This window comes from Siniperca chuatsi, linkage group LG24 (assembly GCF_020085105.1).
Source record: "Siniperca chuatsi isolate FFG_IHB_CAS linkage group LG24, ASM2008510v1, whole genome shotgun sequence".
NCBI lineage: Eukaryota > Metazoa > Chordata > Actinopteri > Centrarchiformes > Sinipercidae > Siniperca > Siniperca chuatsi.
In genome coordinates, this window is record NC_058065.1 from 411,113 (window position 1) to 422,435 (window position 11,323).

The 11,323-nt window shown below is 49.2% G+C and overlaps 3 protein-coding genes across 3 annotated transcripts; 1 reads left to right on the plus strand and 2 right to left on the minus strand.

The window, feature by feature from the left end:
* Positions 1-11,323, minus strand: part of LOC122871907 (NLR family CARD domain-containing protein 3-like) — a 752,187-nt gene that overhangs the window by 230,145 nt on the left and 510,719 nt on the right.
* Positions 168-6,279, minus strand: arl11 (ADP-ribosylation factor-like 11). Of its 2 annotated transcripts, none has more exons than XM_044187645.1 (5): positions 6,121-6,279; positions 5,092-5,157; positions 4,870-4,985; positions 4,630-4,807; positions 168-1,277 (listed from the first exon to the last, which is right to left on the minus strand). In XM_044187645.1, exons 1-5 carry the CDS (start codon positions 6,151-6,153, stop codon positions 1,149-1,151), a joined length of 522 nt encoding a protein of 173 aa, XP_044043580.1. In that variant the 5' UTR covers positions 6,154-6,279; the 3' UTR covers positions 168-1,148. The 2 variants fall into 2 exon arrangements, with proteins under 2 accessions (XP_044043580.1, XP_044043578.1); XM_044187643.1 differs by lacking the exon at positions 6,121-6,279 and adding an exon at positions 5,632-6,013.
* Positions 7,123-10,904, plus strand: eef1b2 (eukaryotic translation elongation factor 1 beta 2). The gene is made up of 7 exons (XM_044187637.1): positions 7,123-7,343; positions 8,728-8,850; positions 8,931-9,060; positions 9,144-9,210; positions 10,037-10,162; positions 10,627-10,694; positions 10,778-10,904. Exons 1-7 carry the CDS (start codon positions 7,264-7,266, stop codon positions 10,862-10,864), a joined length of 681 nt encoding a protein of 226 aa, XP_044043572.1. The 5' UTR covers positions 7,123-7,263; the 3' UTR covers positions 10,865-10,904.

An 11,323-nucleotide genomic window follows, 5' to 3' on the forward strand; every position in this document is an offset into this window, starting at 1 on the left:
TGATCAGTGTAACAGTCAGTATGGTCACAGATCAATAGTGTCTGGCTGATGGTCACATGATGACTGCTGGTGTTTACATCAGCTGTGATCGATTATCAATCGGATCAATATGATCAGCAGGAAAGTGAAAGGTACAGGATTCGTAGTTTAACGCCCACAGACGGGAATTCGTTTGTCAGGTCAGGTCTTTATTGTCCCTCGAGGGGAGATGTGATTTACAGAGGACGGCAAACACATCCAACAGGTCATGGGACAATAAAGTTAGAGCAAACAACCAAATACAAAGATCTATCTTTCTCCCGTGAAGAAAACGATGATTTCATCTGTCTTTAAACTCGAGAACTCCTGCGAACTGTTGGTTTTACTCTCAAATTCGTCTTTTAAAGTAACAAAACTCTTATTAGCACTTTTATCTTCGTATTTCCGTCTCTTTTTAAGGTCATTTTCACACCTGTGGTGGAGTTTATTTGGCCCAGGTCAGGTCAGGTTACTGAGGATCAGGACCCCCCAGGAACTCAGATTCAGATTGACGTGAAGTCACATGACTGACAGCCGACTCACTGATTGGACAGTTTAATAGTTCTTTAGATTTAATTCATTCAATTAAATATGTACTCTCCTAAAATCTGGTCTGTTTGTTTTCACACCACAACCTTTGACCCAGACTGAGACCCTCCTTCCCAGGTGGTCTCAGTCTGACTGTTTAGTCCACATCACAGTCTGACAGCTTTCACACAACCGCACTCAACAGGTAAACACACCTGAGTTCACCTGAACTGAACCGAACAGGGGAAAGTTTCCTTAAAGACAGTTCATCACGTCTGATGAAAAAATCTTCAAATTAATTTCTTGGACTTCTGTCACCTGGCAACTGATCAATCAAGACATTTATTGATTGGTTAGTCTACACTGTTACCAGGCAGAGTTTGGATAGTAAAATAGTGCGTTGTGATTGGCTGAAATAATGAATACTTGAGCTAAAACAGAAGAAAAATCCCCGAAATGATTTTTTAAACCTGCTGAAAGTTTGATGATCAATCAGAACAATCAATCATGTTTATGTATGTATTATTACATCTTTATTCAGTATCAATAATAAGTTTAAAGTTTTAGTTTTAATCGTCTTCCTCCTCCTCCTCTTCCTCCTCTCAGCTCCTCTTGATGAGCTTGTTGACAGACATGAAGGCCTGTTGGAGGCCAAGTCCCTTCAGAGCGCTGCAGGCCTGAATCTCCCACAGCCGGTTGGTGTAACTGGGCAGATCCAGCTGATTGGAGATCTGGGGGGGGTGAAGAAGATGGAGAGAGATGAAGAAAGAAGATGATGAGGAGAAAAGGAGGAAGTTCCCACTGTCCTTGTTCCCTAACAAAGCTGGGGGGAGGTTCTTCCCTCCTTTCCTGACTAGGACTTTCCTCGCTCCCTAACTACAAGATTTCTCCCTCCTTGCTCTTTAACAAGACCTGACCTCGACTAGGAGCGCTCCTACTCGGCTGCAGGGATTCCTAACAAGGAAGCCTCTTCCCTCCTTCCTTGCTTCCTAACTAGGATCCCTACTCTTCCTCGCGCTGTACTCAGGAAGCCCCCATCTTCTCTCCTTGCTCCCTAACAAGGCAGCTTCTTTCAAGTCTCAAGTCTTGTGCCCCCATTAGGAAGCTCAGTATGAAGACTCTTTCTGTGACTGGAGTTATTTTACATCTTAATCCTTAATTTGTTTTTTTCTAAGCTGAACCAGTTTGTTCTAAGTTGAACCGGTTTCTGTGTTCTGGTTCCTGTTGCGTACTGTGTTCTGGTTCTTGCTAGGTACTGTGTTCTGGTTCTTGTTGCGTACTGTGGTCTGGTTCTTGCTAGGTACTGTGTTCTGGTTCTTGCTAGGTACTGTGTTCTGGTTCTTGTTGCGTACTGTGGTCTGGTTCCTGTTGCGTACTGTGTTCTGGTTCTTGCTAGGTACTGTGTTCTGGTTCTTGTTGCGTACTGTGGTCTGGTTCGTTGCGTACTGTGGTCTGGTTCTTGCTAGGTACTGTATTCTGGTTCTTGTTGCGTACTGTGGTCTGGTTCTTGTTGCGTACTGTGTTCTGGTTCTTGTTGCGTACTGTGTTCTGGTTCTTGCTAGGTACTGTGTTCTGGTTCTTGTTGCGTACTGTGGTTGGTTCTTGTTGCGTACTGTGTTCTGGTTCTTGTTGCGTACTGTGGTCTGGTTCTTGTTGCGTACTGTGTTCTGGTTCTTGTTGCGTACTGTGGTCTGGTTCTTGCTAGGTACTGTGTTCTGGTTCTTGTTGCGTACTGTGGTCTGGTTCTTGCTAGGTACTGTGTTCTGGTTCTTGCTAGGTACTGTGTTCTGGTTCTTGTTGCGTACTGTGGTCTGGTTCTTGCTAGGTACTGTGGTCTGGTTCTTGCTAGGTACTGTGGTCTGGTTCTTGCTGTACTGTGGTCTGGTTCTGGTTCTTGTTGCGTACTGTGTTCTGGTTCTTGTTGCGTACTGTGTTCTGGTTCTTGTTGCGTACTGTATTCTGGTTCTTGTTGCGCACTGTATTCTGGTTCTTGTTGCGTACTGTGTTCTGGTTCTTGTTGCGCACTGTGTTCTGGTTCTTGCTGCGCACTGTGTTCTGGTTCTTGCTAGGTACTGTGTTCTGGTTCTTGTTGCGCACTGTGGTCTGGTTCTTGTTGCGCACTGTGTTCTGGTTCTTGCTGCGTACTGTGGTCTGGTTCTTGTGCGCGCACTGTGTTCTGGTTCTTATTTGCGCACTGTGGTCTGGTTCTTGCTAGGTACTGTGTTCTGGTTCTTGCTGCGTACTGTGGTCTGGTTCTTGCTAGGTACTGTGTTCTGGTTCTTGCTAGGTACTGTGTTCTGGTTCTTGTTGCGTACTGTGGTCTGGTTCTTGCTAGGTACTGTGGTCTGGTTCTTGCTAGGTACTGTGGTCTGGTTCTTGTTGCGTACTGTGTTCTGGTTCTTGTTGCGTACTGTGGTCTGGTTCTTGTTGCGTACTGTGTTCTGGTTCTTGTTGCGTACTGTGTTCTGGTTCTTGCTAGGTACTGTGTTCTGGTTCTTGTTGCGTACTGTGGTCTGGTTCTTGTTGCGTACTGTGTTCTGGTTCTTGTTGCGTACTGTGGTCTGGTTCTTGTTGCGTACTGTGTTCTGGTTCTTGTTGCGTACTGTGGTCTGGTTCTTGTTGCGTACTGTGTTCTGGTTCTTGTTGCGTACTGTGGTCTGGTTCTTGTTGCGTACTGTGGTCTGGTTCTTGTTGCGTACTGTGTTCTGGTTCTTGTTGCGTACTGTGGTCTGGTTCTTGCTAGGTACTGTGTTCTGGTTCTTGTTGCGTACTGTGGTCTGGTTCTTGCTAGGTACTGTGTTCTGGTTCTTGCTAGGTACTGTGTTCTGGTTCTTGTTGCGTACTGTGGTCTGGTTCTTGCTAGGTACTGTGTTCTGGTTCTTGCTAGGTACTGTGGTCTGGTTCTTGTTGCGTACTGTGTTCTGGTTCTTGTTGCGTACTGTGGTCTGGTTCTTGTTGCGTACTGTGTTCTGGTTCTTGTTGCGTACTGTGTTCTGGTTCTTGCTAGGTACTGTGTTCTGGTTCTTGTTGCGTACTGTGTTCTGGTTCTTGCTAGGTACTGTGTTCTGGTTCTTGTTGCGTACTGTGTTCTGGTTCGTGTTGCGTACTGTGTTCTGGTTCTTGTTGCGTACTGTGGTCTGGTTCTTGTTGCGTACTGTGTTCTGGTTCTTGTTGCGTACTGTGTTCTGGTTCTTGTTGCGTACTGTGGTCTGGTTCTTGTTGCGTACTGTGTTCTGGTTCTTGTTGCGTACTGTGGTCTGGTTCTTGTTGCGTACTGTGGTCTGGTTCTTGTTGCGTACTGTGGTCTGGTTCTTGCTAGGTACTGTGTTCTGGTTCTTGTTGCGTACTGTGGTCTGGTTCTTGCTAGGTACTGTGTTCTGGTTCTTGCTAGGTACTGTGTTCTGGTTCTTGTTGCGTACTGTGTTCTGGTTCTTGCTAGGTACTGTGTTCTGGTTCTTGTTGCGTACTGTCGTCTGGTTCTGGTTTGCTAGGTACTGTGTTCTGGTTCTTGTTGCGTACTGTGTTCTGGTTCTATTTGCGTACTGTGTTCTGGTTCTTGCTGCGTACTGTGGTCTGGTTCTTGTTGCGTACTGTGTTCTGGTTCGTGTTGCGTACTGTGTTCTGGTTCTTGTTGCGTACTGTGTTCTGGTTCTTGTTGCGTACTGTGGTCTGGTTCTTGTTGCGTACTGTGGTCTGGTTCTTGCTAGGTACTGTGTTCTGGTTCTTGTTGCGTACTGTGGTCTGGTTCTTGCTAGGTACTGTGTTCTGGTTCTTGCTAGGTACTGTGTTCTGGTTCTTGTTGCGTACTGTGTTCTGGTTCTTGTTGCGTACTGTGGTCTGGTTCTTGTTGCGTACTGTGGTCTGGTTCTTGCTAGGTACTGTATTCTTCTGCGTACTGTGGTCTGGTTCTTGTTGCGTACTGTGTTCTGGTTCTTGTTGCGTACTGTGGTCTGGTTCTTGCTAGGTACTGTGTTCTGGTTCTTGTTGCGTACTGTGGTCTGGTTCTTGCTAGGTACTGTGTTCTGGTTCTTGTTGCGTACTGTGTTCTGGTTCTTGTTGCGTACTGTGGGCTGTGTTTTGTACCTCTCGTATGGTCATGGAGTTTGGCAGGTCCTTCTTGTTGGCCAGAACCATCAGAGGAATTCCTTGTAACTTCTCATCACCCAGGACCTTCTTCAGGACTTTCTGGGCCTCCGGTATCCGGGTCGGATCACTGCTGTCCACCACGAAAACCAGAGCCTTACAGTCGTCCAGGTAGTACCTGAAGAAGAAGAATTATTGTTTGTTTGTTGGGTTTTTGGGGGGGAGTGAGTCTATATTTACCTCCAGTTGGGTCTCATGCTCTTCTGTCCTCCAACGTCCCACACAGTCAGAGACGTCTTCTTGTCCAGTTGCAAAGTTCCCACATTGAATCCGACGGTCGGGGACGTTTCCATCACCTTGAAGTTTACAGATAATCACATTCACACCTGGTCAGACTGTTTTCCTCTTTTACATCCTGTTCGTATCCAACATGAAGTGTCTACCTGTTCGGAGGAGTCTCACCTGTCCTGTCAGCAGTCTGGCCAGCAGAGTCGACTTTCCAGCTGAGTCCAAACCCATCAGGATTACCTGAACACACAAACCCACGTGTTAAAGTTCTGGTCCTGTTTGTTTTGAGAGTTCAGAGAGTCATACTCGAGAACGCTTTAAAAAACCGAATGAGTAACGCTCAGGTGAATATCAGCAGCCTCCAGCGTTACGCTCTGACACATTTAATAAACACGAACACATTAATTATTCACATTCATGTACAACTAAATGTTAATATGGCAGGAGGCGGTGGAGGAACTACACCCGCCAACCGTATCACCGCGCAGAAGGACGCGAGCATCCACTCGTGGACGAGACTTTACTGCTAACCGATACCGCTAGCTCACCCAGCACCGCTGAGCTAGCTAACGTTACAGCTCAGTCCAGGACGACGCCATTAATGTTTACGTCCTGCGCTGTCACGAGCCTCTCGTCCACGAGCAGGTGCACGCTCCCTTCAGCGCGGTGATGCGGTTGGCGGGTGTAGTTCGGTAGAAAGAAAGCAGTTCCTACACGAAGTCTTAGGATTATCTCCAGCAGCCGAGTTCTGGAAAGAGACGTCGCTGTTGAGTTTTTCAGATGTAGTTTTTGGCGCTTTGAGCTCCACAAGCCGAGCGCCATATTGTCCCGTTATATTCAAACATGCAGTCGTCTCTACGGCCGATATCTCCAAAGCTCTGCCGCTCAGACCGAAACAGTCCAGATGGATTAACAGCTGTACAGCTGAGAGGAGGAACATGTGTTTTAGATTTTGGGGTGAACTGTCCCTTTAAAAAGCTGCAGGTGATCAATAGAAGTTATTAATTAAGCATATTGATTCAGAAAACATGTTCATCAGAAGCACACATCATCACAGACTTTAATATTTGATGTATAAATGTCACATCAGATGAGCCTGTGAGACAAAGTGAAGGGCAGAGCGCTGCGACAGGTGAGACATGGAGGACACCTGTCTGCCAGGTGAGTTTAAGGCAGCTGATGTAAAGTGTGTTCTTGATTTACCTGAGGAGAGGTGGGGCTGTGAGCCTGACCCATCACTCTTCTTCTTCTTCTTCTTTTAATCCTGTAATCGTTCTTCTTCTTCTTCGTCTTCTCGGAGTCCGAGTGAATAAAACCTTCAGACCAACTGATCTGAGCTCTGTGCCTGACTGAAACTCACCTGAAACATCTCTCAGGTGTGTTCAGGTTCATGCACGTCATCAGCCAATAGGAGAGCAGGAGCAGGTCACGTGACTGTGTGACAGGTCTGACAGCATGTTTGTGTCAGAGGCTGTTTTCAACCTTTTAAACAGAAACAGACTTCATGTGTTTGTGTTCCCGATGATTTACATCAACATTTACATTTCCAGCCGCGGTTATCGGACAGCAGAGTTCAGACAGACTTCCCCTCACCTGTTCAGACTGATTAAAGCTGTCTGAACAGGTGAGGGGAACGAGCTTCCGACACACGAAGAGACATTATTATTATTATTATGGTGTCATATGAAACATGAGTCGGAGAGATCAGCGTTAAAGGGTAAATGTTTCAGTCTTCACTGCAAAATAAACCCTGAAGAGAAGCGGGGAAACTAGATTCCCCCTGAATTAACTTCATCCCAAAGCTGTGTGATGATGATGATGATGATGATGATGATGATGATGATGATGATGATGATGATGATATTTAATGTTTAGCAGCTTTCCTGTGAAGCTGAAAACACGACGATCACAGTGAAACCAAACAACTAAAGAAAAAACAATATAAATAAATAAGTGAACTTATAATAAATAATATTCCTTCTTTCCAGAAATCAGATCAGAAACGCTTTATTGATCCCCGTAGGCTTAGGGTTAACCTCTTTACCACAGCACAGCTGTTTTATCATCCTTTTAAAACGTTTTCTTATTATTCTTCGTTATCTTCTCTGTGAACTACATCTGCGTCTTCTTCACTGTAATCTGAACTTTATTCTGAAACTTCTCCTGAGGGCTGAGTCTTCCTCCTCCTCCTCCTCCTCTCCTCCTCCAGGTCAGCGGTGAGGAGGAGGAGCAGTGGCCCGCGAGGAGGGGTCTGTCTCCGGGTATAAATGCGGCTCTTCCCGCCTCCTCCCTCCTTCTTCTTGCTCCTCCGGCGGCTCCTTCATCATCCTCCGGTTCCTCTTCATCATGGGCTTCGGCGACCTGAAATCGGCCTCCGGCCTCAAAGTGCTGAACGACTTCCTGTCGGAGCGCAGCTACATAGAGGGGTCAGTGCAGCCGAGACAGTAGAGACAGTAGAAAACAGTAGAAACATTAGACACTCCGTTACAAACTGCTCTGCGCTGCTGGCCGCGCCGCCATCTTGGCTCCGCGCTGAGCTAGCTGTGGCTAACAGTTAGCCTCTCGGCTAACAGTTAGCCGACAGGCTACCAGCGGAGCAGAGTCTAAGTGTGACTCTGAAGCCGCAGGAAGTCCGCGGTTCGGTCTGAAGGAGCGCGAGCTGATAACCGGGGAGCTAAACTTTGTTTTAGTTTGACGCGAAGCAGCTTCATGCTGCCGGTGGTTAGCATCGAGCCACATGGTGCTAACATGCTAACTACACGGAGCTGTACGGTCACGTGGTTCCCTTTAACCTGAAAGGTGTCATTCAAAGGCTCGAGCTGAACTTGAGCTGAACAACACGCGGAGTTACGTATCGATCGCTTCACTCATCCTGCAAATGTGTTAATGAACCGCTGATCACCGAGAACTTTCATCTTTAGTATCGATCGATCAGTTGATCGGTGACCATTAAAACAACCGATCGCCAAACGAGTCCGCTAATCGAACACCGGATCCTTCAGACGCCAGTCAGCTGACCCGGTGTTCAGTGCTGGCTCCTCCTCGGTTACTGACCCGCCGGCGTGTAGCGACCAGGTGCGTCCTCAGGTGAACCCGCCGGCGTGTAGCGACCAGGTGCGTCCTCGGTTACTGACCCGCCGGCGTGTAGCGACCAGGTGCGTCCTCAGGTGAACCCGCCGGCGTGTAGCGACCAGGTGCGTCCTCAGGTGAACCCGCCGGCGTGTAGCGACCAGGTGCGTCCTCGGGTGAACCCGTCTGCGTGTAGCGACCAGGTGCGTCCTCGGTTACTGACCCGCCGGCGTGTAGCGACCAGGTGCGTCCTCGGTTACTGACCCGCCGGCGTGTAGCGACCAGGTGCGTCCTCAGGTGAACCCGCCTGCGTGTAGCGACCAGGTGCGTCCTCGGTTACTGACCCGCCTGCGTGTAGCGACCAGGTGCGTCCTCGGTTACTGACCCGCCTGCGTGTAGCGACCAGGTGCGTCCTCGGTTACTGACCCGCCTGCGTGTAGCGACCAGGTGCGTCCTCGGTTACTGACCCGCCGGCGTGTAGCGACCAGGTGCGTCCTCGGTTACTGACCCGCGGCGTGTGCAGCGACCAGGTGCGTCCTCAGGTGAACCCGTCTGCGTGTAGCGACCAGGTGCGTCCTCAGGTGAACCCGTCTGCGTGTAGCGACCAGGTGCGTCCTCAGGTGAACCCGCCTGCGTGTAGCGACCAGGTGCGTCCTCAGGTGAACCCGCCGGCGTGTAGCGACCAGGTGCGTTCCCTCTCAGGTGAACCTGCAGATGTTTAACCATGTGTTCCGTCCTCAGGTACGTCCCCTCGCAGGCCGACGTGGCGGTCTTCGAGGCGATCTCGTCCCCCCCGTCAGCCGACCTGTGCCACGCCCTCCGCTGGTTCAACCACATCAAGTCCTATCAGAACCAGAAGAACAGGTGAGGACGGTGAGGTCGTCGGGTTGTGGGTACGCAGGTGTGACGTCAGTGAAGTAAGCCCCGCCTCCTCCTGTTGTCAGTCTTCCAGGTGTGAAGAAGCCTCTGGGTCAGTACGGCCCTGCGGGCGTGGCTGACGCCACCTCCGGCTCCGCCCCCGCCTCAAAGGACGACGACGACGATGACATCGACCTGTTCGGTTCCGACGACGAGGTGAGGTCGCAGTGATGTCACCGTGATGTTGTTAATAAACAATCTGTTGGCTTTAATAATTTTCCCTGTTCTTTGTCTTGCAGGAAGACGCAGAGGCGGCCAGGCTGAAGGAGGAGCGTCTGGCAGAATACGCCGCCAAGAAGGCAAAGAGTACGTTACGACCGATCCAACCAATCACGCTATTGATTAGTTAACTGAATAACCCCTCAGACAAAGGTCTGGGCACGGCGGCGCCGCCTGCGGTCATGTGATCAGGTCTGATCAGTGCTTGAGTTTAACGAAACCAGAGCTTTCAGTCTGAAGTACTGAACCATAACAACAACGAAGTTTAATGAAGTTTTGTTTTTTAAAGGGAAACATTGACTTTCAGGTCATCAATAGCTAATATTTCAAAGATTAATCAATATTAAGGGAGCTTTATAATAACTTTCTGATCTGTTACATGACGAAGGTAGAGCAAGTTGTCGCCGGGCGTCCGGTCTGGTTGCCGGGCGTCCGGTCTGGTTGCCGGGCGTCCGGTCTGGTTGCCGGGCGTCCGGTCTGGTCGCCGGGCGTCCCGTCTGGTTGCCGGGCGTCCCGTCTGGTTGCCGGGCGTCGGTCTGGTTGCGGGCGTCCCGCCTGTTGCCGGGCGCCCGGTCTGGTCGCCAAGGCCCCGTCTGGTTGCCGGGCGTCCGGTCTGGTCGCCAGGTTAGTAACTGAATAATCTGAACCAGCAGGTCTGTTTTTGTACTTTCAACCACATCCCACAGTCTTCTTCAGGATTGTGAGGTGGTTGAAAGCTGTAGAAAAAGCGAGTAAGTGAACCCTCGGGTTCTGTTTGTTGATTGGCCGGCTCTTCGTGATGATTAACCAATCACCATCTTTCGGCTGACTGCCTGATGGACAGCTTGTTTACCTGAGAGTCTCCGGCCGCCGCTGGGCGGCTTGTAGGTCAGAGTGGTTTCCATGGTAACCGACTCATCCCCTTCCTCCGCAGAGCCCGCCCTCATCGCCAAATCTTCCATCCTATTGGACGTCAAGCCGTGGGACGACGAGACGGACATGTCGAAGCTGGAGGAGTGCGTCCGCAGCATTCAGATGGACGGGCTGGTCTGGGGACAGTGTAAGTCGACGCCACGCCTGTCAGCCGAGGGCGTGGCGGTATTTAACTCGCCTTAAAGGTCGTCGGACATTTTGTTTCTGACTAACTCCACACGCTCAAAATGGCGTCGGCTCAAAAGCAAAGAACTGACGTTCAAACTGAACCGGCGGCGAAGCCCGACGCCGTTTCACCGATTCTGTTCAGAGTTACGGTGGAAACCAGCCGGCGGCGTCACGCTGACGCTCGGTATTGATCGGGCTCGATCAGTATCGAGCGGCACTGATCAGTATTGATCGTATCGATCAGTACCGATCGGCTCTGCAGACTTGATGATGATCTAACTCACCATCTTTCGGCTGAACATCAGATGAAACTTTACGATCTGAAAACTCTGCAGAGAATCTTTTTTACAAACGTTGAGGTTAAATTAGTTTCAGTCTGAAGACGGATTTATTGATTTATTGATTTGTTTGTTTCCTCTGTAGCCAAACTGGTTCCGGTTGGTTACGGCATCAAGAAGCTGCAGATCGGCTGCGTGGTCGAGGACGACAAGGTGAACGCACTGACCTGTTTAGCTTTAGGTGGCTGTGGGGCGCTTGTCTCTTACCTGACGTGTTCTCACCTGTGTGTCGGCAGGTGGGCACAGACCTCCTGGAGGAACGCATCACGGCCTTCGAGGACTTCGTTCAGTCGATGGACGTCGCTGCTTTCAACAAGATCTGAAAACAAACCTCACGTTAATAAAAAGCACTTCAACAGGAAACGAGTGTCTGGTTTATTGGTGTGACAAAGATAAAAGCCTGTCAGTCTGGCTTCAGGGCACGACTTCACACCTGCCTGGTGACTGAAATGATTTACTCTTAATCTGAAATGTTTCAGACATGAAACACTTCCTGTTTTATTTTCAAAGGTTGGGCGACCGGAAACAAACAGCTCAGTGTTGAACTGTGCTTTTTAAAGTTTTAACTCCACGTGTTCAGTAAAACATCTTTAATCTGCTTTAATTAACTCGTTAGACTCTCGCCCTGCCTGTCCTATAAATAAACTACAGGATCAATATAAAACAGGCATCAGCTCGACTCATTCTCAGGTTAGAAAACATGATTTAATGAAATAAACAGATTGCTGTTTGGGTAGCAGCCTCCATATTTGGAGTTTCCGGAAGTCAAAATCAACAGCTCG

Bases quoted from the DNA above. Each gene is read 5' to 3' on its own strand.
- arl11 (XM_044187643.1), bottom strand. From the start codon at position 5,739: ATGGCGCTCGGCTTGTGGAGCTCAAAGCGCCAAAAACTACATCTGAAA. The intron at 5,158-5,631 runs GTAGGAACTGCT...TTGTGTGTTCAG, and splicing joins AGATAATCCTAAGACTTCGT to GTAATCCTGATGGGTTTGGA. The intron at 1,278-4,629 runs GTACAAAACACA...CACCCCCCCCAG, and splicing joins ACTCCATGACCATACGAGAG to ATCTCCAATCAGCTGGATCT.
- eef1b2 (XM_044187637.1), top strand. From the start codon at position 7,264: ATGGGCTTCGGCGACCTGAAATCGGCCTCCGGCCTCAAAGTGCTGAAC. The intron at 10,163-10,626 runs GTAAGTCGACGC...TTTCCTCTGTAG, and splicing joins CGGGCTGGTCTGGGGACAGT to CCAAACTGGTTCCGGTTGGT. The intron at 10,695-10,777 runs GTGAACGCACTG...GTGTGTCGGCAG, and splicing joins GCGTGGTCGAGGACGACAAG to GTGGGCACAGACCTCCTGGA.